The 25,279-nt window shown below is 47.7% G+C and overlaps 1 protein-coding gene across 1 annotated transcript in view; it reads right to left on the reverse strand.

Moving 5' to 3' along the window:
• The window catches only part of ESRRB (estrogen-related receptor beta), a 115,374-nt gene that overhangs the window by 12,521 nt on the left and 77,574 nt on the right, over positions 1-25,279 (reverse strand). Inside the window, exons 10-12 of the mRNA XM_011949807.1 lie at positions 12,209-12,319; positions 11,580-11,741; positions 2,574-2,843 (exon numbers count right to left, since the gene is read on the reverse strand). Of these exons, the coding sequence (XP_011805197.1) occupies positions 2,574-2,843; positions 11,580-11,741; positions 12,209-12,319 (543 nt within the window). The remainder of the gene's footprint in view (positions 1-2,573; positions 2,844-11,579; positions 11,742-12,208; positions 12,320-25,279) is intronic.

Raw genomic sequence — 25,279 nt, forward strand, 5'->3', positions numbered from 1 at the left:
AAAAAAAAAAAAAAAAGTTATTCTGTAAATCTAAAACTATACTTTAAGAAAACAGCATTAGGATTCTCTAACAAAGAATGCACTACAATTTTGGAATTCAATGTGTAAATATTCTCTGTGGGCATATGTAAAATTTTTATTATTATTTTGCATTCATTTATTATTAATAAAAGATTTGAACTAAAAAAGTGACATCTTTTTCTGTATTAGATCAGGTTCCCTGGGAGCAGAGCCTGAGGCAGGGGTTTGGGTACAGACATTTTGGAGGGCATGTGTTCAGGAGAAAGGAAGTGGAGAGGCAGGAAGCACAGAGAAGGAGAAAGCAAGGCAAAGATGGGACCTTGGCTTAGCCTGATGCCATGCAGGGCTCTGATCTGGACTTCTGTTCCCATGTGGGTCCACCATTGCCTGATGGTGCCAAGGAAAGGGCCACATAACCCTCTGGGCAAGGCAGAGGAGGGCAGGCCCTGCAAAGTGGTACCTGTGAGCTGTTAGCAGCTGGGGGATGGATGCACTAACCCAGTAAAAGGGATCCAAGTGGGTCATCAACAGCACCCCCTGCATGCACCATGAAGCCATGTGCTAGGGCAACGAACTGTCCCAGTTTGCCAGGGACTGACGAGTTTCCTGGGATATGGGACTTTCAGTTAAAGCAGGACAGTATTGAGCAAACCAGTTGGTTACCCTGTGTGTACTGTCTACATCTGGGAGCCAGTTCTCCCTCTTCCATATGCTAATAACACTTTGGGTCCTCTGTCATTAATAATAATGATAATAATTAATATTTATTGAACATTTCCTCTGGGCCAGGCACCAGGCTGAGTGCTTTATTGTCAGTCGATCTTTAATACTCACAAAAGCACTTGGGGACAGACGTGGTGGCTCACATCTGCCAAGGCGGGTGGATCATTTGAGGCCAGGAGTTTGAGACCACCAGGGCAATATAGTGAAACCCTGTCTCTACTAAAAATACAAAAATGAGCTGGGTGTGGTGGTGCCTGCATGTAGTCCCAGCTACTCAGAAGGCTGAGGCACGAGAATCGTTTGAATCCGGGAGGCAGAGGTTGCAGTGAGCCGAGATTGCATCACTGCATTCTAGCCTGGGTGACAGAGCGAGAATCTGTCTCAAAAAAAAAAAAGAAGTGCTTGGAAGAGGTGCTCAGAATATCCTCATCGAACACACAAGGACACTGAGTTGCCCAAGGTCATACTGCTAGGAAATATCAGAGATAGAATTTGAACTTGGGTCTACCTGACCCAGACCTGGGCGGTTAACTCAGCCACACACTGCTCTGCAGCAGAATTATGTGTGTGATTCCTGACATGTGCTCTCTTTAGGGAGGGTACCCTGTATTTATCCTTCTCCTGCAGCCCCCTGGCACCCAGCACCATTCCCTGAATAGTGTGGAAGCTCTCCCAGTGCAGATAATGGTTCCATTCAAGTTCACTCACTGGAATTCCCCAGTGTCTGCCTTTCTTTTCAGATAATCTAGCCAGAAGCTGGTGGATGTTAATGAAATGGAGTGAGTCCTCCTCTGTAACTCCAGCTTAAACCACTCAGTTGGGAAGGTTTTATCCTCCTGTGTTCAAGCAATTTGACTGAAAGATTCAAGGAGTGAGTATAGGTTCAGGTTGATTTTGGAATCAGAGGACCTTAGTTTGACTCTTAACTCTGACACTTTTTAACTGTGTGACCCTGGGTGATTTTCTTTACTTTTCCAAGTCTCGGTTTCCACATCTGTAAAATGGGGTTGCAACAATAAGAATTTTACTCTTGGGCTGTTTGTAAGAATTCAATAAACTCCTAGCTAATTTAATAAGTTGACGCTGAGCATGGTGGCTCACACCTGTAGTGCCAACACTTTGGGAGGCTGAGGTGAGAGGATTGCTTGAGTCCAGGAGTTTGGGACCAGCCTGGGCAACACAGTGAGACCCCATCTCAATAAAAAATAGAAATAAGAATTAGCTGGAGTAATGGCACATGCCTGTAGTCCCAGCTACTCAGGAGGCTGAGGTGGGAGGATGGCTTGAGCCCAAAGTTTGAGACTGCAGTGAGCTAGGATCAAGCCACAGCACTTCTACCTGGGTGACAGAACAAGACCTCGTCTATAATAAACAAATAAATAAATAATTGAGTGCTTTTTATGTGCCAAGCATGTTGCAAGCAATATAATTATGTATAAAGAAATCCTGTCAATAGCCTTGTAGAGTAGGGACTATTTGCTGCCCTCCTTTTACTGATGAAGAAACTGAGGCACAGAGTGAAGCAACTTGCCCAATTGGTAGACACGGGATTTGCTCCTTAGCAATGTGGCCTCAGAACCCATGTCCTTAGTCAGTGTGCCAGTCTGGATGTCTGAGGCTTAGGAAATGCTCAGCCAGTGCCAGCCTTCATCACCAGCTTTTTATCTGCAGGCCACCCCTCGGACAATCTTCGGTGATAAAAAGTTTCAGTGTTTTCTTTTCATCTCTATCCGAGGCAGCCAGTCCTGCCCACAGGCCCCAGAGATGGGCTCACTAGGCCCATGCAGACCCCTAAAATCTCCCCCTCCAGGCCCCGCTGCCGCCCTTACCGGAGTTGGCGAGGGCCAGGGCCTTGAGCGTCACAAACTCCTCCTTTTCCACCTTGAGCTTCTTGTACCTGCGCACCAGCTGCAGGATGGCCCGGTAGAGTTCCAGCAGCCCCGCGAGGCGGGAGTGCTCCTCATCCATGATGTAGTCCTCAGCGTACACCAGCTTGTCGTCATAGGGCAGCGAGCGGTACACGATGCCCAGGATGAGGATCTCCATCCAGGCACTCTGTAGCAGGCTCATCTGGTCCCCCAGGGAGAGGTTCGAGAAGCCTGCGGGAAGAGGGGACACAGAGGGCAGTGGCAGGTCAGAAGGGCGGACCAGGGGCCTCCCTGGGGCTCGCTAGGGGGCAGAGGTTGCAGGGTGTGGCTGTGTCCCTGGCACCCCTGGATCCTGTCCCCGGGCCTTCCTTGTGTGGTGTAAGACTCACTGTCCTCCCCTTGCGGAATGTGTCAGACTTGGAATTCACGGAAAAGACTGAAATAAGAAGAACTCAGTCAATGTTGACAGTTGTTGTTATTATTATTGTTAGTTCTATGGTATTTTCCAAACGTCTGTAGAGGCTTTTTGATTAATTCAATGCATTTGTAGTTAAAGGAGTGACTGAGTACATACTGGAACCAGGAAGCAGCATTACGTGCTCTCGGCCACTCTGGGGAGTTTCCAGGGCCCACTCTCTGCTCAAACCAGGGGAGGCTTTCGTGTTTGAAAATGACACCTGATCCTTGATGCAGCCTCAGCTGTGCAGAGACCCACAGGCCTTACCAAGAATGAGGACGCAGCTGTTCAAAGCCACAGGGGAAGGCCCCAGTGACCACAGCCTGGGGCTGCTAAGAGATCAAGAGTCCCCAGAGTCAGGGGCACTTTCTCACAGGACAGCCTGTCCTCCCAGGGTCAGAGCGCCCCTTCCCGGGCCATCATTCTCTGCTTCACGATGACCCAGCAGTCCTGTTCTGGGAGCTTGGAATCATGGGAGTTCCCCGCTCCCTGCTATTGAGGAGGCTGATTCCACAGTGAAAATGAAGTTGGGCATGGAGAAGGCTCCAGAACTGTGACACTGTCTTGTCCAGTGAGCTGTAGGTATTGCCTGGGTTGAATGCTGACTCCCATTTACTAGCTGTAGGCTGACCTTGTGAAAATCACGCAACTTCTCCAAACCTTAGTTTCCTCATTTAGGAAATGGTTTTATAGTAGGGTCTACTTCAGAGAGTTGCTGTGAGGTCTAATTGAGATGATGATTCCAGAACAAACAAAGTATTTACTGAGCTATTATTACTAATGATGAGATGAGAGTCCTCATCTGCAAAACAATGATAATATACTGGAATTGCATTATATACGCACTTAAATTAGGCAAAGTCAATTAACATCTTGATTTATAGGAGAATAAGGCAGAGTAAGTAAATCAATAAGTCGGCTGATTTTCAAACGTCTTAACCACCAAACACAAGGCAGTAACTTCACTGGAGATTCAAACAGAAACTCAGTGATTGGTTCTAACATGGACATGCTGGATTTATTCAAAGAATTGTTGCACCATGCACTATGGGTAGCGGACATGAAGGGATTTTTTTCAGGGTTAGTTTTGCCTAGGAAGGACTTTCTACTTCATTTGCTGACTTAGACCCCATCGCTGGCTGGAAGCCACTTTCTGATGTGGGGTGCTGTGGGGGTGAAAAGAGAAGATGCATGTAAAGTGCTGGGCACCTCTCCCGGCGCCATCAGCACTCAACATGCTAGGGTGCTGGTAATGGCTGTGGCTGTTGTTACTATTAATATTATTGTTGTTGTTGGCACACCACTGGCATCACTCACTTCTCCTCTCTGGACTTCTCTGGAGGTCTGGGTGGTCCTGAGCTTCTGGATCACCCAGCTCTTTGGCTTGTGTGGTCTACCCCATCCATCTGCTGTCCTCTGTCTTCAAATGCCACTTCTTCCCTGGCTTCCACACAGGGATTGGCAGTTGAACCTTAGGGGGCACTCCTGGAGCTGAAGGCCCCCAACTTGGCAGGCCACCCTTACCCTGTGAGCATTCTCCAAGTGAATTATCACGGTGCCCAAGACTGATGGCTCAGATCACCACCGGCTAACAGAATCCGTGGGTGATCAACCAAAGAGCAGGAGTGATTACACCGACTGACATGGGCGAGCTTTGATTGATGCACCTTCTCAGGGGAGAGGCTGTGACAGGGGGTCAGGGTGTGTGTGTGTGTGTGTGTGTGTGTGTGTGTGTGGTTGTCCAGATTCCCTGCGTGGGAGAGGGTGTGTGGCTGCCTGTGGTGGCCGGGGGAGCTGGGAGGTAATAAAAGATAGATAGAAATGGACATCCAATTTCCCTTATCAGGTCTGTGAGTAGGAGAGAGGCCTTGGGCAACATTAATTAACAGATACCAATCAGCCAGCACGGGAGAGTGTGTGGGGGGAGTGTTGGACAGCTCTGGGGAGGGGGTCTAAAAGCAGACAGACTGGAGGGGAGATGGAGGAGGAGGGCAGGAGCAAAATTAGCAGACAGCTGAATTGGAAGGTGGCAGAGAGGTGCAGGTACAACCATTAGGATGTTACTAGAATGCTTTCCTGCCCTTTGAGACATTCAGCAAAAACTTACTGAGCACCTACTAAGTGCCAGGCCTGTGCTAGGCACCGGGGACAGAATGGTGTGCTCAGTCCAGAACTGCTCCCTGCCTTCAACGGCTTACAGTGAAGGGGAAGACACACACCAAGGGGTACAAATCAGCACAAAGTTAGAATATGAGAAGAGCTACAGCAAATGCAGGGCTCTGAGAGCGTGTAACTGGGGAAGGTGGTCCAAACAAGAGTCTAGGGAAGGCCTTGTGGAATGGCAGCCTTGAGGGCTGAGCTCTCCAGTGGGGTGGTGAGGGATGAGGCACATGCCCAGATGCCCCTGGTTGGCCCATCCCAGCTCTGAGTTCCCAGGATGCACAGACACTGAGCTCTTCCTTCCCCTACCCGCACGGCTAAGCACAGCAAAGAAGCTGCCTGACAAACCTTTGCAGCTAAAAGGAGAGAGGGAATGGGCAAATGCCATGGGCTTCGACTCCCAGGAGACAAGAAAATGTGCCCACGGTACTTGGTTAGACACTCTGAGATCTTTGGACCCAGATTCGGGGCTAGCTGCCTTTGCCTATCTTGTAGGAGTCAGGCTCTGCCCTTCGGTGGTGGGAGGGAGACTGGACTTGGAAAGTTTTGTGCCGCCATGGGAGGATGTACCCGGGAGGCTTGTTCCCAAACCTCTGCTAGGCTGCTTTGAGATCTGGACTCAGTCCCTGATCGCTCTCTTCCTCCCTGAACATTTTCAAAAAGCCCTGAAAATAGCTTTGATAATCTAAATGTATACTCCAAAGCGCTGGATGGTGGTAATGCAGCCTTCTTCATTTTGTGCAAGAAAGGGAGGGGGAGATATTTGATATCTTTTAACATCTGAAATATTTCAAATATTTTCTAATACTTGCAAAAAGAAACACCAGAAGGAAAATTGAGAAAGAAAAAATGGTGACTTCCAGGAGGTTGGAGTGGGAGGGGACAGAGATCGAGGTGAGACTTCTGTTATATACATTTGTGTCTACATTTGGCTTCTGAACCCTGTCAGTGACTAAGATGCTTAAAAATAAAAGTAAGTCATAAATATAATTAAATTAAAAATAAAATAAAAGGCATGCTCCCTTCAACCTAGCAATTATACTGCTAGAAATTTCTCCTAGTGGCCAGGCACGGTGGCTCATGCCTGTAATCCCAAACTTTGGGGGCCAAGGTGGGAGGATCATGTGAGCCCAGGAGTGTAAGGCCAGCCTGGGCAACATGGCGAAACCCCATCTCTACAAATAATTTAAAAATTAGCCGGAGATGGTGGTGCACGCCTGTGATCTCAGCTACTCGGGAGGCTACGGCGGGAGGATCGCTTGAACCCAGGTGGTCAAAGCTCCAGTAAGCCAAGATCACGCCACTGCATTCCAGCCTGGATGACAAAGCGAGATCCCAGCTCAAACAGAAAAAAAAAAAGAAATTTCTCTTAGAAAGAAAAATATGAATAAAGACATAAAGATAAATGTAAAAGGGTATTAGATCACTGCTTGAAATTATTCAAAATAGAAAAAAAAGGTAACTAATGTAATACATGTGATTATTATATAAATGTAATTTTTAGTTAAACGAATGTGCCAAATAAGGTAGAACTCTGTGTGGATGTGGAAAGATACACAAGGGGGCAAAAAGGGTGTAATCGTATGCGTATGAGCACAGAGATCAGATTCCTAACGCTGCTGCTCACGCTGCCTCTCAGTGCCTCAGTTTCCTCTTCTGTAAAATGGGAATAATAACAGCACTCACCTCATGGGGTTGTTCAGATTAAATGAGCTGACACGTGGAACACTTAGAACCCTGCTTAGCGCAGGTAAGTGCTATTATTTTGTATAATTACATGGAAAAAGCAGGTGTAAAGCAGTGTTAGGGTATAAGCCCATGGACTGAGGGACATACACACGCCCCGCCCACACACACCCCCCACACAGTGGTTGTATCTGCCCAGGAAATTCCCAGAAGGAAGTGTAGGATGGGGAATTTGGAACTCTTAATTTCGACCCATCTGTCCCATCTGACGTCTTTACTAGAACCACAGATTCTTTCATTTAAAATCCAGAAGGAACCCAGGCACTCCTCCCTGCCCTTCAGTAAAGCGCCTTCCGCCCCTGTCTCTCTCAGCTGGGCTGGGTCTCATGCTCAAGTTATTAGTAACTCTACGACCAAGAGGCCCCTGAAGAGGCTACCGGGATGGTCTGGGGGTGGCCTGTGCCCCTGGGAGTGCAGGGGTGTCCCTGTGCTGGGCTCACTGCAGGCGGCACTGCCCCCTTGAGGCTCTCGGGCCTGCCCAGAGCTCCTGGCTCCCTGGGCTCCCACTTGGAGCTCCGCTACCCCAGGAAAATTGTTTTATCTGCACCGACTCATCTAATAACATTCAGGCTCTCCCCAAGCTCCCCATCCCCCTGCCTGTGATTTGGCATCAAAAGCTCCTAGAATTGAAGAAGAAGAAGAAGAAGAAGAAAAAAAAAGCACATAATTTGTGGCAAGTGGAGTTCATAATCTGTTAATTTATGATCGTTTCTGTCGACCTGGAGGGCCATTAGCAGAGGTAATAAAGGGAGATGTAATTATAGGATCTGGGGCCACTTCAGACACAGCTGCTGTCACTCGGCAGCTCATATTTCATTGAGCCGGACGGGGGCTACCTGGGAGCAGCGCTGCTGAGAGACTTTTGTGAGGAGGCCTCTGGGGATGCCCTGCACATGGGAACGTGGGCAGGGCAGGGTGGTGGAGACTCCCTGGGCAGGCTCTCCTGGCCGGCACAGGCATGAGGCTGCCCAGGGAGGCAGGATGGCAGGCTCGGGTCATTTGGAGGAGGCTGCAATTCATCAAGTGATTCCCCACTGCCTATTAAAGGCTGCTAGCTCTTGATCTCATGGAATAAGAGGTGGACACTCTAAAGACTTGGGCTTGCCCTGTGGGGAACCCAATACTTGGAACATTCAACTCAAGGTAAAAAACCTGCATTTGGGGTAGGACAATGTCAGACTGAATTGAACAATGGCTGGGATTCTGAGTGAACAAAGTTCCCCCTGGAAGTCAGCCTTGTTCCAAATGGGATCCTTGGGGCAAAATTAATTCCTTGTCTCAGCCACAATTTCTATCAGGGGACCTCATGTATAGTGACTTCTCAATATGTGCATGCAAAGCTAAGTGTGCAATGCCCTCTGTGTGCCAGGCTAGAAGACACTGAAGCATGAGATGTGGTACCTTGTGTTTAAGGACAGTGGCCTAAATTCTTCAGAGCTTTACTCCTGAGCAGCCGAACCAGAATGGACAGAAGCCAACACAGGCCCAAGGGTGGGGTGGGCTCCAGCTTGTATCCTCCCTACTCAACCATCTCTCTCTCTCTCTCTCTCTCTCTCTCTCTCTCTCTCTCAGGGTTAGGGAGACTGTCAGATGCATTTTCCATCTAATCTGAGATGGGATAAAGTTGATTAGTTTAAAAATATCAGGCACCTGGCCAGGTACAGTGGCTCACGCCTATAATCCCAGCACTTTGGAAGGCTGAGGCAGAACCTAGGAGGCAGAGATTGCAGTGAGCTGAGAACGTACCACTGCACTCCAGCCTGGGTAAGAGAGCGCAGACTCCGTCTCAAAAAAAAAAAAAAAAAAATCAGGAACTTGATTGTGTCATTGCCCTTAGTAGGAGGTTTTCTTTTCTTTCTTTTTTTTTTTTTTTTGAGATGGAGTCTCGCTCTGTCCCTGAGGCTGGAGTGCAGTGGCGTGATCTCGTCTCACTGCAAGCTCCGCCTCCCGGGTTCACGCCATTCTCCTGCCTCAGCCTCCTGCGTAGCTGGGACTACAGGTGCCCACCACCATGCCTGGCTAATTTTTCTATTTTTAGTAGAGACGAGGGTTCACCGTGTTAGTCAGGATGGTCTCGATCTCCAGACCTTGTGATCTGTCCGCCTCGGCCTCCCAAAGTGCTGGGATTGCAGGCGTGAGCCACCGTGTCTGGCCAGTATGAAGTTTTCATGCAGTGGCAGGAGACTTCACTAATTAATTTTATCTTAAACACTGGAAGGTCAGGAGGCAAAGAATTCAGCATGCAGATTTATGCAAAATAGGCAAATTAGCATTTAAGATGGACAACTGAGCCCCTGTTTTTATTTATTTATTTTTTTTACCAAAAAGAATTCAGCTTTGGACAAGGATAAATGAAGCCATGAAAGGAGGCTTTTATTACTATTAGCAACTACAACAGCCCTGGTAAGCATCTCTGCCATTCACCCAGTGTACACACTAAGTGCGCCACATCCTCACGGCAATCCCGTGAGGGGCTCTATCGTGATTCCCATTTTACAGACAAGGACACTGAAACTCTGAAAAATTCAGTATCCTGCACAAGGCCAGTAAGGACAGAGCTGAGATGAAAGCCCAGGCTGCCTGATTCAAAAGTCTATGCCTTTAGCACCCACTCTGCTCTAGCCCTGCTGTCTTGGTTGGGCACAGATGGGAGATGGAGCTGGGAGGTGGAAAGGCACAGGGAAAAATGAGTGCAGGGGAGACACGGTCTCCTTGTCCTATCTACTTCCTCCATGGTGTTGCAGGGGTAGCGTTGTGGAAGAACGAAGCATTGACCCAGGGGACCGCCAGGCGCCACTCATGAGCCATTGCTAGGATGCAGGATCTGTTCAACCTAGAACAGGAGTGTGGGGGTGGGGGCAGGGGTACCAGTACCCAATTTGGCCCTGGGTTAGTGGAGCAATCCAGGCTGAAGTGTCTTAAGCAGTGGCCTGACCCCACATCTGTGCTGAACCAGCACTGGGCAGATTCAAAAACTACTGAGTGTATAATCCCCGAGAAGTTGAGCTCCTTAGTAAGGGCGTACCAGCCCAGATCCCTGGTCAGAATGCCCAGGGGCCAGGGTAGTCCCTGCCAGCAGAGTCTCTGGGCCATCTGATATCTCTGTGCGTCCCTGTCCACAGGAAGGCTCCTTCCTGTAACCTGGGTGTGCAAGGTCTCACACGGAAAGACTTTTTTTATTCCCTCAATCAACTGTGGGCCTTGGGCCAGGCATGGTGGCTCACGCCTATAATCCCAGCACTTTGGGAGGCGGCGGTGGGCAGATCACTTGAGGTCAGGAGTTCGAGACCAGCTTGGCCAACATGGCAAAACCCTGTCTCTACTAAAAATACAAAAAAATTAGCTGGGCATGGTGGCGGGTGCCTGTAATCCCAGCTACTCCGGAGGCTGAGGACCGAGAATCGCTTGAACCTGGGAGGCGTAGGTTGCAGTGAGCCGAGATCGTGCCATTGCACTCCAGCCTGGGCAACAGGGCAAGACTCTCTCAAAAAACAAACAAACAAAAAAACTGTGGGCCTTGGTATCCAAAGTCTAGGACACCTTTGCTGTATCATCTGCATGCTGTACTCACCTTTCAGAGCCACAACAAATCAAACACACATCTACAGACAGGAAGCTGACTTGTCCCATGTTCACGGTGAGGCACTACCAGAAAGATAAAAGGAGTTTCTACCACACTCTGAGTCAACCTTTTAGAGTCTTAAAGGAGTTGAGGAATAAACTGCACAGAGAAAGGCCCCCAATATGTATGTAATGTAGAATACGTGGATGCTGTGTCTACAAAAATAAAAAAGCTCCTGCCATCTGCCCAGACCTAGAGAGGCTAAAAGCAGGGTTTGGGTCCATACACAGCAAAGAGAAGTCCACATAGCCTGAAATATGTAACACACACTTTCCGCACCAGAAAGGCCCTTAAAATCTCAGAAGCCAACCCAGAGACAGGCCTCCCTTAGAGAACAGAAGGATGGCAATAGTGGGCATGCAACCGATGCCAGCACATGCCAGACACTGTGCCAAGCGCTCCACGAAACACAGAATCTCATTTCATGCTCACATCAAAGCTCACAAAGTGGGGGACTCTTGTATTCCCATTTGACAGAGAGGTCAGGTGGCCTACCTAGGGTTACTCAGCTAGTAAGCAGGAGACCCAGAATTGGAATCCCAATCTGATTCCCAAGCCCATGCTCTTCACTGCTCCATTCTGCTGCCTCCAATAGGAAGAGAGAGTCAGTCTTTCTTCTGTTGTTTTCTGGCATTGTTCCAATAAGGTCTACAAGAAAACCCTACTCTTTGCCTTTTAAGGGCTCAAGGAACTTGTTCTTTGAATATTACACTAATTGTAGATTCAAACATGACCCCACCTTGAATGATAACTAATTCTGAAGAGCCTGCAGCAGTGTATAAGCCTCACTGGGCCTTCTAACTACCTGTTCCTCTCCAATGCTACAAGGAGAGAAGAGGAGCTCAGAGAAACAGGCCTGCCAGGATTTCACAGGCCTTCTGGGGTCCAGGATCTGGGCATCAGAAGCATAGCCATTGGGTAGGCTGCAGGGATGCTAGCTGAGTGTCCCTGGCCACACTCTCCCCTGGTCCCACATGCTCACCTGGGATGTGCTTGGCCCAGCCAATGATGACCACAAGCTCTCGGTCTGCCAGGTCACAGAGAGTGGTCAGGGCCTTGATGTCCCCCTCAGGCATACCAGGGGGAGGCATGGCATAGAGCTTGTCCGGCTCAGCCACCAGTAGGTATGAGACAATCTTGGTCACTGCAACAACCAAAGAGGGAAAGGTAAACACTGGGAAAAGAGGAAAGGGGCCGGGGTGGAGGCTCAGATGGGTCAGGAAGCAAAGTCGGGTTCCTAAGAGCCCCAGGAAGGTCAAAGTGGCTGTAATCTCCCCTCTTGTTCTGTCTCCATGAAGTTGCTGATAGCAGTGATCCGGGATGTTGAGAAGTATCATCCCTCCAAGGGAAGTTGCCTGATGAATTCTCCAGGAGGAACCTGCAGAGCAACTTTGGGTGGGTGGCAAGGGGAGCATGTTCTGGACATTGGGGCCTATGGCTTGTCAGGACCGTGCTTCAATTGGAGTCACATTCTAAATGTGCCAGGCACTGATGTCACCTCCCCAAGATCCATATTGTCTCATGACCCAGTGGTAGGAAGATGACGTTTCCTCTGTACTCTGTTCCAGGTACAGAGATGATCTGGCAAAAAGGGCAGGGACTGACACTCACATGGCTTTTTAGCAGGTGGAGAAATTTGTAAGCTCAGGTACGGGCTGCTCTCTGAGTCCAGCCGTCGCTTGTATTTCTGACGGCCTCCACGCACTCGATCAAGGCGCACACCTATTGGGGAGGAAAGGGAAAAGATCTCAGGAGTTGTTCAACATCACCAGGGGTAGAAGCACTGACTTTGGAATTTCAGCACTGGCTGGGTCCTTCAGGGCCATGCTCAGATGACCTTTGACAGCTGCCCCATGGCCAGCCTCAGGTCAGGTGGCTGGACAATCCTAAAATAATTGTCTAACAGTAATGGTGCATCCCAGTTGCCCCAGGCCTGGTCCTGTCTCTCTGGATTCAGCATCCTTCTGAAATCCATCTCAAGCAACCCTCAGCCCTTGGTTCTCCTTATCTCAACGAAGACACTCTACCAAGTGCTGGCGGAAAAAGTCACATTATGTTAGATCTGCTTTGAATCCAGGGAGGGTTAAGTTAATTTGCCAACAAAAGAAAGGAATCCCAGTCATTCACAGGCACTTCAGGGCTTTTCACATTTTTCACAAAAGAAGCATCTGAGGAGGCACTCATTACCAAAGTCAATTTCTAGACCCCACTCTCTGAAGTTCTAGCATGAAGCTCTAGAGTCTGTCTTTACACAAGTCTGGGAATGCAACAGTTGGACTGGCCACCTCTGGACTGGAAAATCCGTGCCTGGAAATATCTTGAAAGTAGGTTCAAAAGCAGCCATGGCTACTCCACGTTGACACCCACTTCCAGGAGTGAGAGTTTAACCCTGGAGAGAACTGTCATTGTCACTGTATCCAACTTGCCTTCCAGAAGTCAGCCTCACCCACAGCTCCTGCTGCCTGGACAGACACGTTGGTACCATTTCATGCCCCCTACCAGCAGATCAAAGGCACAGGGTCTCAGGTGGGCACACAGCTCAGACTGGCTACCCACTGATGTGGCCTGGCCTGCAAGGATGAATCCCAACAAATTGATTACAAAGTATGAACCAGCACAAAAGCACCAGAGAGCAGGTGCCCCAGGCATGGTGCTGGGGCCCTGTGGAACCTGGAAGCCACTTCTGCTTTCTTGCTGTGGCTCTTCCAGGCCAGCCTCAGACAATGTCCCTTCTTGGAGTCCCTGCCTTGAGCTTACTGAACAGCTCCCTTTTCCTGACCATGAAATGGGCCTTGACTGAAACACATAAGGAGTCAGACACGGAGACCAGAGTCCTCAGAGAAGAAAGCTGGGTTGCCACCTCAGCCTCTGCTGTGACAGGCCAGGTTCAACTTCTGTTCTTTTCCCCAAAGGCAGTGAGTATCACCCTCACAGAGCCCCAGTCAGTTGACCTTCAGGGCCCTGTCTTTCCCTTTTCTAATACACTCTGGTGCTTCCTCGATCGGGAGCAGAAGAAATAGAATCTTCATCCCTGTCCCAGCCTTGTCCATCCTTCAGCCCCAGAGGGTTGGCTGCCAGTCCCTGGATTCAGGCCTTTCTCCAGAAGAGGCAAGGGGAAGCCTGAACAATGGTTACTTACTGGAATGATGATTTAGAGCCCATTCATACCTGGAGCTATTTTCTGGCTGTTTCTTTATTAGGATGTACAGCTACTAAATTTAAGTCCCTGGGAAGGAGGAAGTTTCCTAGAGCAACTGAAAGCAAAATTACTTTGTTTACTGAATGAGTGGAGAAAATTCCTTTAAGTGCACATTGCCCTAAAGGACCTTGGGGTGCTGAGGACACTACCCCCCACACCTCCGCTGTCCCAGGTGTTTTCAGTTCCAGATTCCAGGTCACATCCCCCGCTGGAGGGCAAGAATGCTGTGAGCTCACTGAGTGAGCCTATAACTCCACATTTTTGTCAGCAATGTCTTTTTCTACCCCACAACCTGGTGCATTTGTACCTGGTGCTACATGGTTGCAGTGAACGTTTTTTAGTCGGGGAGAGGGGGAGTCTATTCAGCAACTCACCTGGGCTTCCTGTTTAAAGGAAATTCCCCTGGTCAGGCGCTGGGGCTCACGCCTATAATCCCAGCACTTTGGGAGGCCATGGCGGATGGATGCCTTGAGGTCAAGAGTTTGAGATCAGCCTGGCCACCATGACGAAACCCCATCTCTACTAAAAATACAAAAATTAGCTAGGTGTGGTGGCACATGCCTGTAATTCCAGCTACTCGGGTGGCTGAGGCACAAGAATCACTCGAACTCGGGAGGTGGAGGTTGCAGTGAGTCGAGATCGCACCACTGCACTCCGGCCTGAGTGACAGAGTGAGACTCCATCTCATAGGAAAATTTTTTAAAAAGTTTAGAAAGGTAATTCCCCTCTTGGGAATAGGGGAATTGTTGGACGCCTGCACCTCACCCCTCAATGGATATCTGAGTAGTACACGTTCTTCTCTCTGCCCTCTGGAGGTCAAGGCATGAACCCATGACACAGGCTCAGTCAAGTGCACCGTCAAATGGAGGCACAAGGGCAGAGTGAAGGTGAGGACTGATCAGACCAGCAGTGCCTCCACAGCAGAGTGTAGGCAGCCCCTGGCCAGTGTGTCCTGGCTACTGGGTGTCCTACTTTTGGGCTCTCCAGGGATTCTCGTGGTTCTTGTCTGGTTTCTCAATGTACTCTTTGAGCCTCCTGATAGGCTTCCAATAAACTCCCCTTCTGCCTAGAAGGTCAGGTTTTGTAACTGACAACATCTGTTGTTGACTTCTCCAGGAGTAGAATCTGTGACAAGGCTGTGCATGCGGACAGTTTCCAAGGAGGGAAAAAAGCCAGTAACAAAAGTGTTCCTGAGGACAGTACTGCTGTGGGCAACTGAGGCTCCCAGCTACAGGCTGCTTTGGCGCTTCTTGCCTGCCTCCCAGGTCCAGGCTGAGCAGACTCTGGTGGCCAAAGAAAGCCCAGGCGTCAGATCAGCACACACACACTCACACACACGCATGCACGCATGCACACATACGCACACACACACAAATAGAGAGTGCTGAGTAGGTGTGGGCAGGAGCAGTCTCCGCTGTCTTCCTCCTCAAGTGTGGTCTGCAGGCCAGCATCATCGCCATCATTTGAGGCTTGGTAGAAGCCTCGAAATCTCAGGCCTGGCCACAGAGGAATCAGACAAGGTGATTTGCATGGACAACACAGTTTGAGGAGCGCTGCACTAAGGCATCCTAGCAAATACAGCTGTACCATCAACTTGTACCCATACCTTGGACCCTAAAGGGACAGCTAGATGCCATCCAGCTCCAGACCTGAACCTATGTGCTGCCAGCACTTTGGCTCACATTTGTCCCCTCACCCCTCCAAGCCCCTTCAGGGAGGGCAGAAGGAGCAGACACAAACACAGGAAGGATGATTCTTCCTGTGAAAGTTTTTGGGAAAAGGTCCCTGTCTAGAAAAGCTTTCTGACTCTATCCTGTCTACATAGAAGCCTCCTCCTCTGTTCACTATATCCAGGTCAAACCAAACCCTCCAGCAAGCTCTGCTTCCCCATGGAATGGTGACGGGACCAAGAGTGAAAACGGTCCACCTCATCCATAAGAGACAGTAAGGGCCCGCACTTACTGAGCACCTACTGTATGCCAGGATCTTAAACATATACTCTCCTTGAGTCCAGGACAAGCCCCAACCCCACTTTACTGACCTTCTCTCCTAGATGCCACTGGAATGAACTCTCACTTCCCATCCAGCCTGCTTCCTGGCAAGCAGCTGTCAGTCACAGTGAGACATGCTCAACACAAAATAAAAAGAGGTGTCCGTCCTTCAGCAAGGCAAGGACATGGGCAGCCGCCACCTCTGCTGATGGCTCCATCTGGGGTGTTCTGTGTCCTGATATAGGGCCTGACCTTTCATGGATGTTCAGGAAAGACTTGATATTGAATACAGGGGTAGATGTACCTCTTTCCTCCTCATCCCCATGCCGGGTTTCTTCATGGGCTCCCAGAGCACACTGGGCTTCCCCTACTGACTAGGCGTCCGTTAAGGCCAGGGGCGGCTCACAGTCCTGCCCCAATGTCTGTCAAGGTACCCAAGACACAGCACGTGCTTAGAAAATGGGAGTATTATTATTATCATCATCATCCTTATTATTACTGTTCCCCAGCATTGCACCCAAGTTTTTGCTAAATCACATTAATAATGATAATGATAACAGCATAATTTGTAAAGGACTCTCTGTATGTATTACCTTACTGAATGCACAAAAATATACAGCAGGTGCTATTATCCTCATTTTCCAAATAAGAAAAACTGAGGCTCAGAGAGATTCAGTAATTTGCCCAATAAAAGACCCAAGCTCTTTGTTATTCCATGGTATGACCTCCCAGGGTACAGCAAACGTGTTCTCCTCTAAATTCTCTCTTCCAGATCTTTACAGCATAGTGGTCAATGGCTCAAATCAATATGTGTATCAATTATCAGGTTATGCTGTTAAAAAAAAAAAAAAAGTGGCCCAGGCTGGAATGCAGTGGTGTGATCTTGGCTTACTGCAACCTCTGCACCCCTAGCCTGGGGTCAGGGAAGATGGACCCCCACCTAAGTGAAGTGGCCTTCTCCTTTTTTTACTGTTTTTCAGACAGACTCTCACTGTGTGGCCCTGGCTGGAATGCAGTGGTGCGATCTCGGCTCACTGCAACCTCTGCCTCCCAGGTTCACGCCATTCTCATGCCTCAGCCTCCCGAGTAGCTGGGACCATAGGTGTGTGCCACCATGCCAATGGGATGTGAGGGTAAGTCCATGGTGGGACTTCTGGAATGGTTTTGCTTTTCTGAGAAAAGGGACAGACATGTTCAGGGCGGCTCTTTTTGCCTTTCTCTTGCCCCAGCCTGGAAGGTGAAGCCTACAGCTGTGGCAACCACCTTGCAGTCATGACGTGGCTGTCTGAGGACACCAAAGAACACCAGAGAAGAAAGAAAGAGCTGGAGCCCCTGCCGCCATGGCTGAGAGCTCTGTGCAATACAGCAGCTGCCCATCTGCAGGCTTCTTGTAAGGTGGAAAAACCAACTTCATTTATCCGTGCTTACGCTGCTAGCTATCAGGTTCTCTATAACTTGCGACAGAAAGCAATTTTCGCTGACTGATACAATGGGCAATTACTTTTAAAATTAGGATGCTTAAGCCTTACAAACACTACCTGGAAAAAAAGACTTGAACTTGAAATAAGAGTTGCCTTATTGTTTGTGTCCTTATATTAATAAAATATCTAAAAGTAGACTCAGGAAACACATTAAAATACTAATTAACTTACAATTACTGTCTAGGATTATTAGATTTTATCATCTTATTGATACTTTTCTGAATGCAGAAAAGCATTAATAATGCTCAAATGTAAAGTGTCACATATTTCCAAATACTGTAATAAATATAGATCCTCTGTTTTAACCACCGTTAACACCGTTTAATCCCTTAATGTGTACAGGTCAAAATCTTAATATTTCTGAGTGCTCCATGAATAGAAAAAAATTGATAATCCCTGGAATACATGACCCTGTGCAGATGGAGATCTTGAGTTGAGATCACGCCATTGCACTCCAGCCTGGGCAACAGAGTGAGACTCCACCTAAAAAAATAAAAAATTAATAATAAAGAAAACCCACTTCACCCTTAAAGATTTTCTGCATCTTGGCCATATCAATGCCAATTGACTATATCAATATCCTGGTTGTGATATTGTACTGTAGTTTTTAAAGATGTTACCATTAGGGGAAACTGGTAAGTGATGCATGGCATCTCTCTCTATTATTTCTTACAACTGCTTGTGAAGCTGCAATTATCTCAAAATAAGAAGTTTAATTAAAAACTTTAAAAAACGATACTGCTGGAAAAGTCAAACGGTGTAACCATGTAGAACATAGTTTGATGGTTCCTCAAAAAGCTAAACAGAATTACCACATGATCCAGCAATCCCACTCTTAGGTATACACCCCCAAAAAACTGAAAAGAGGAATCTGAACATACATCTGTGTAGTGTGGGGAAAAGAAGCAAATTTTCAAAAAATAAAAAGAAGGAATTTGAACAGACACCTGTAGGACAACGTTCACTGCAGCATAATTCACAATAGCCAAAAGGTGGAAACAGTCCAAGTGTCTGTGGATGGATGAGTGGAGAAGCAAACGTGGCATATATGTGAAATGTTCCTTAGTCACAGAAAGGAATAAAGTGAATAACATGAATGCACTTTAAAAACACTACGCTAAGGAAAATAAAGCAGACACCAAAGGACAGATATTATGTAATTCCACTTAATCTTTCTTTTTTTTGAGACAAGGTCTTGCTCTGTTGCCCAGGCTGCAGTGCAGTGAGTCCATCACAGCTCACTGTAACCTCAAACTACTAGGCTCAAGTGATCCTCCTGCCTCAGCCTCCCCAGTAGCTGGGACTGCAAATGCACACCACCACACCCCATTTTTTTTAAGAGACAGGGTCTCACTCTATAGGCCAGGTTGGCTCACTACAGCCTTGATCTCCCAGCCTCAAGAGATCTTCTCACCTCAGCTCCCACATAGCTAGGACCATAGGCACACACCACTACACCCAGATAATTTTTTAAAAACATTTTTTTGTAGAGATGGGGGTCTCACTATGTTGCCCAGGCTGGTCTCCAACTCCTGACCTCAAGTGAACCTTCTGCCTTAGCCTTCCAAAGTGCTGGGATTACAGGTATGAAACAGTGTGCCTGGCCCCCTCCTTTTTTTTTTTTTCTTTTTTGGTAGATGGGGGATCTCACTATGTTGCCCAGGCTGGACTTGAACTCCTGGTCTGATGGTGATTACATAATAGTTTGTTTTGTTTTGTTTTGTTTTGTTTGAGATGGCTGCAGTTTGTCACCCAGGCTGGAGTGCAGTGGCACGATCCTGGACTCAAGTGATCCTCCTGCCTCAGCCCCCTGAGTAGCTGGGATTACAGATATATGCCACCACACCTGACTAATTTTTGTATATTTTGTAGATGTAGGGTTTCACCATGTTGGCCAGGCTAGTCTCAAATTCCTGAGCTCAAGCAATCCGCCCTCCTCAGCCTCCCGAAGTACTGGGATTACAGGCATGAGCCACAGTAACTAGCTGGTGATTGCATACTATTGTGAATGTGTTTGATGTCACTGAATTGTACACTTAATTTCTAAAATGCCAAGTTGTACGTGATATATATATTTTGCCACAATTTACAAATATAGGAATACAAAATGCTATCAAACTGTATACTTTAAATGGGTGAACTATATTTCAATAAAGCTGTTAAAAATTTTAAAAAATAGGTATCCTTTCTCAGGTTAGTGGAATTAAACAACGTAAAATTTTGAAATGTGACAGAGTGCTTGGTACACAGTAAGCACTCAGTAGTAACTTCTTGCCTTTCATCTGCCTGTTGAAGGTCATGGAGTCTGGCTTGAACTGCCTTCCTCATGGAAGAGAGAAACACATCCCCACAGCTGTAACTACCGTGAATCAGATGTATTAAATGAAGAAATTAAAGTTCAGAGAGGTTAAATATTGTACCCAGGGCACACAGCCCGAACACTGGGACTCTCTGGAATATGCCAGCAGGTCTGATGGCTGCCTTTGTCCAACTTGAGAACAGAGGTCCCGCCCTTGGCTGCAGTCATAACTGCTCCCACCTCCACCGGCCTCATCACCAGGCTGGTGCCCCTCGTGCCTGTGGTGGCCAAGCCCACTTCCCAACTCAGGGTACAAAAAAGAGCAAAGAAGCTTCGGGGCCACTCTGGGACAGAAACTCCTTGAGAGGAGGGGAGCAGGGCTCCCCACCTGCTAGCCCCTCCTATCCACTGCAGGCACGTTACAGTGCCCACAGCGGGCAGCTTACACATCTGGGATCGGATATTCACGAGCTGGCTTGATAAGATCAGGCTTCTGACATTTTTCTTAATGGAAGTAAAATAATTCCTTCTTCCCTCCATCTCCCTCCTTTCTTCTCATCTTCCCTCCCTAAGCTGGACAAGATCCCAGTCTTTCAGAAGTAAAAATAGCCAAGTGTGCAGGGTCAGCGGCAGTAGAGCCACTTTAAGCTTCTTTCTTTTATACCCAGGCACTAAAAATAGCAGGCTAAAGCTCTGCAAAGCGTGGCCCTGCACCTGGCCCTAAGCCTGTCCCAGGAGCTTCCCCATCATATTTCTCTTCCAACAGGAAAGGTTCAGACAGGGCAGGCGGGGGAAACGCCTCTGAGCCAGTGTCCTCCCATGAGCTACTGTCCAGGTCTGAGGTCAAGATCTCCACTGGCACTGCAAGGTTTTCATGATCAACACCCTTCTCTTCCCCTTATCCAGAACTTTCCCCCATCACCATCGCCAAATTCAACATCCCTGGTTTATTAACGAAATAAGCAGCTTCACGGTCTACAAATCTATTTCATACCCGTATCTCATTTGAGCTGCTTAACAATGTTGAGGAGGAAGAATATACACAATTATGATTAGTCCCATGTAAGATCTGAGGCTCAGAAAGGTCAGGTGACTCACTCAGGATCACACAGCCAAGAAACGTCACAGGGAAATTTTGAACCTTGATTTTCAGATCTCCAAGTCCTATCTTCTTTGCCCTAAACTAGTGACATCAGTCCCATATAATTTCAGAATGCCTTGGGAAGCCTTTGAACAGCACAGACTTTGAGGACTTATCCATTTAGAGGCTCCGAGTCGGTAGGTCTAGGGAGACGTCAAGGAATGAGTGTTTTTCCAAAGCTCCTCTACTAATTCCAATTATGTGCCCGGTCTGGGGAGCACTGTGCTAAACCTATTTTATTCAATACTTTTATGTGACCGGTATTCTTCCCAGGAAACTTGGGGTAAACTCCCTGCCTGTAGGTTCTACCAAACTATAGCTGACCCACCTCCAGGAGGAGGAGAAAACCACCCAGAAGGTGATGTGGATATCATGAGCCCCTGAGGTTCTGGAAGTTGTGTGGGCATGCTCATGGGCACTCCAGCCCAGTGTGATGCCCTGAACTCTCAGCCACAACCCCTGTATACACTGGGCTTCCTTCAGCCACCTGGTCTGTGCGGGTTTCTGGGTGACAGGCAAGCTTGCCTTGCTGTCTCAGACACTGTGGCTCTTTTGGGCTGCCTCTTACCCCGATGACACACCATAAAGGCATAGTGCCTCACACCTGACTTCCTAAAAGCTAACAGAGAGAGCCTTGTAGCTAAACAGACACAGATGACACCTAATATTCCGGGGCCTTTGCCAGCTACTCTGTGGACTCTGGGCCCTGCAGTGGGTAAGTGGTAGTGAGTGATGAGCTCCCAGAATTCTGCCTATTAAAGGAGTGTCTGCTATCATGCTGGGCTCCTCCAGACACTTCTTATCATGCCACCACGTCCCCAAGGGCATTTTGACAAAACTGTGTTACGCTTGCATTCCCAACTGCCAAGAAGTCTCCAAAACTATACACCTGACACAGAGAAGTTATTTCAGCCCAGTTTCCCTTTCCTTTCCCTTCTTCTTTTTTCCCCTTTGAGAAAGGGCTGCAGGCTTCACTACTGGCCAAGGCATCAATGGTGAGGTTGGAATAGGCTTCTTAGAAGGAATTCCACATAGCCAAGGAGACTAGATTCCACCCAGCTCTGTCATTTACGAGCTGTGTGGCCTTGGTCAAATCGCTGAAACTCAGTTGACCAGATCAGGCATGGCAAAGACTTATCACCTGCCTTCCATTTCTTAGTCTGTGGCAGACATTGCTAATCAATCATGGCACTCTTGCCTGCTAATCCCAGACACTGCCTAAGAAGCCTTTAAATCATGCACTCTAGCTGAGTCCAACTAAAGGCAATTTGCCATCCTGGAGCCTGAATTAAGAACAATTGTGTTAGAGGTAGCCAGCGCAAACAAGTATGCAAATAAACAAATAAATAAATAAGATAATGTCAGACTGAAAGAAGTTCAATGAAGAAGCATACAAGGGGATATGATAGCATGTAATAGAGTGGACAGGGAGGCCTTTCTGAGAATTTAACATTTAACTTGAGGTCGAAGGATAAGAAGGAGCCAGCCTTGGGGAGAACATTCCAGGCAGAGGGAAGGCCCTGAAAGTCCTAAGATGGGAAACCGTTTGTCATGCTTGCGGGTCAAAAATAGCCAGGGAGGCTGGAGCAGAGTGGGTAGGAGTGAGCAGACAGGAAAGGCATGGTATGAGATGATACTGAAGAGGCAGGGAGTGGATAGACCATGCAAGGTCTTGAAGACCAAAGCAAAGTGTTTGGATTGTATTTTAAGTGCAATGGAGAGTCACTGAGTGATGTAAAGCAAAAGGACAGAATCTTACCAGTGCTTTAACAAGATCACTGCTAGGGGGATTAAAGAGTACCAAGAGTGGAATCAGAAGTCCAGTTAGGAAACTATTGCAATGGTCCAGGAAAAAAACAATGCTTCTTTGGACCAGGGTCATGACCATGGAGATGAAGAAAAGTAGGAGAATCTGAAATACATTTTGGACATTGCTCTGGGAGGAGTCAAGGATGACCTCCAGGTTTCTTTTGAGCAATAGGTGACTAGCATCACGATTCCTGAGATGGGAAAGACTGGAAGGGATAGAAGGAGGAATGGTTCAAATCTAGAGTTAATCCCTAGACATGTTTAATCTGTGATATCTCATAAGGGACCCAAGTGGAAATGCCAGTAGGGCAGTTAGACTTGGAGGTCTAAAATATCTAGGGAAGACTTTGGGAGGCTGAAGCAGGAGGGTTACTTGATGCCAGGGGTTCAAGACCAGCCTGAGCAACATAGCAAGATCTTGTCTCTACAAAAAAAAAATGTAAAAATTAGCCCCACATGCCTGCAGACCAGCTACTTGGGAGGCTGAGGTGGGAGGATCTCTTGAGCCCAGGAGTTAGAGGTTACAGCGAGCTGTGATCACATCACTGTACTCCAGCCTGGGCCACAGAGCAAGACCTTGTCTCTTTAACAAAAACAACAACAAAATCCCCACAAAAAAACAATACTTGTCCTTGAAAATATGTCATTCTCATCATTCTCTTTTTCCACATCAACAACGTTTTAGCTGTGTACATGACGTCCCAGATAATGGCTACAATTCCAAGACTCCCTGGCAGAGAAGCGTGGCCCTGTGACTCAGTTCCAGCAATGGGCTGTGAGTGGGAAGAACAGATGTGTGCTACTTGTGGTCCTGCCCTTCACATGGGCTTTTCCTCCTTCTAGGTGTCTGTGAGATGGGGAAGAACTGGGGTCTGCAAGGGCGAGCCACATGCTAAGCTTGGCAGAGCTGCCAGCTGGTCCTGGATTGCCTGCGACCTACGGACTGTTATGTGAGAAATGAGCAGGAATGAAACTGCTATCCTGCTTAGCCTTCTGGGTGGTTTTGGAGTTTGGTTTGTTTTGTGGAGGGGGAAAGGGAGTCTCTTTCTTTTAGAAGCCTAGCCTGGCCTGGAGTGGTGGCTCACACCTGTAATCCCAACACTTTGGGAGGCCGAGGCGGGTGGATCACCTGAGGTCAGGAGTTCGAGACTAGCCAGGCCAACATGGTGAAATCCCATTAAAAAAATTAACCAGGTGTGGTGGCACATGCCTGTAGTCCCAGCTGCTCAGGAGGCTGAGGCAGGAGAATCACTTGAACCCGGGAGGCAGAGGTTACAGGGAGCTGAGATTGTGCCATTGCACTCCAGTCTGGGTGATAGAGCAAGACTTTGTCTCAAAAAAAAAAAAAAAAAAAAAGCCTACCTTACACTACCTAATGTGATATACTATAAGTGTATTTCTGGATCTTTTCAATGTTAACTTTTTTTTTTAAAGAAAGGAGTGAATGGGATAAGAAAATGAATGTAGCAAGTGCTGTCAATTCCTTTTGGAGGCTTTGTTGAGAGAGTGGGATCAGGCAGCAATAACTGGATTGAGATAAAGGGATAAAACACAGTTGTGGATTTTTAAAATTTAATTTCATTTTTGGCTGGGCATGGTGACTCACGCCTGTAATCCCAGCATTTTGAGAGGCTGAGGTGGGTGGATTGTTTGAGCCCAGGAGTTTGAGAACAACCTGGGTGAGACCCTGTCTCTTTTTTTTTTAACGTGAAAAAATTTTTAAAATATTTTTTAAAAGTTAAAAAATTAATTTTGTCTTCATAATGGGAGAACAGAAGTATGCTTGCTTGCTCATTAAAATGATCCAGTAGTGAGGGAGAATTTGATGGTCCTGGAAGCAGAGAAGATACTATAGGAATGAAGTCCTTGGTAAAAGGCTGGGCATGGTAGCTCACTCCTGTAATCCTAGCACTTGGGAAGGCTGAGGCGGGCAGATCATTTGAGGTCAGGAGTTCGCGAACAGCCTGACCAACACGCTGAAACCCCGTCTCTACTAAAAATACAAAAACTTGGCTGGGTGTGGTGGTGCATGCCTGTAATCTCAGCTACTCGGGAGGTTGAGGCAGGAGAATCGCTTGAACCCAGGAGGCGGAGGTTGCAGTGAGCCAAGATTGCACCACTGCACTCCAGCCTGGGCAACAGAGTGAGACTCCATCTCAAAAAAAAAAAAAGGAATGAAGTCCTTGGTAAAGAAGAGAGTGATTCAGAGCACAGGAGGGCAGGAGGGGGACCACCTTTTGTCAGGATTGGAAATACTTCTATTCTACCAAAAGGAACGCAGAAAACAGGTGCACAAACTGGTAAGTTTGTGGATTCAATGGTAGGAGGGTAAGAAATTTCACACATGACTTTCTATCTTTTCACGAACATGTGAAGCAAGATTACCAGTCAGAGTAGGGAGTGAGGTTACAGGAGATTCAAAATTGCCTCTGGATCACGGAAGAAAATCCATTTTGTAATATGAAGAATATCTATCTCTAATCAACAATCAGACTTCACGGTATAACTCTAGGGGCTTTCCCTGAAGATTGGGAGCAAGATGAAGATAGGCAGTATTATTATTCCCATTTTATGGAGGAGGAAAGGGAAGCTTACAGGGGTTTGAGTAACCGGCCCAAGGAGCCGATAAGTGGTGAAGATAAGGTTTAACCAGGCCTACGTGATCACCGAACCCGTTATCCAAAAGCCTGCAGTGAACAGTAACAATAATTCAGCAAAGACAAGATCATCTCCTGAGTCTTCATTCAATCAACACATCTCCA

Source organism: Colobus angolensis, unplaced genomic scaffold, assembly GCF_000951035.1.
Source record: "Colobus angolensis palliatus isolate OR3802 unplaced genomic scaffold, Cang.pa_1.0 Scaffold3, whole genome shotgun sequence".
NCBI classification, from domain to species: domain Eukaryota; kingdom Metazoa; phylum Chordata; class Mammalia; order Primates; family Cercopithecidae; genus Colobus; species Colobus angolensis.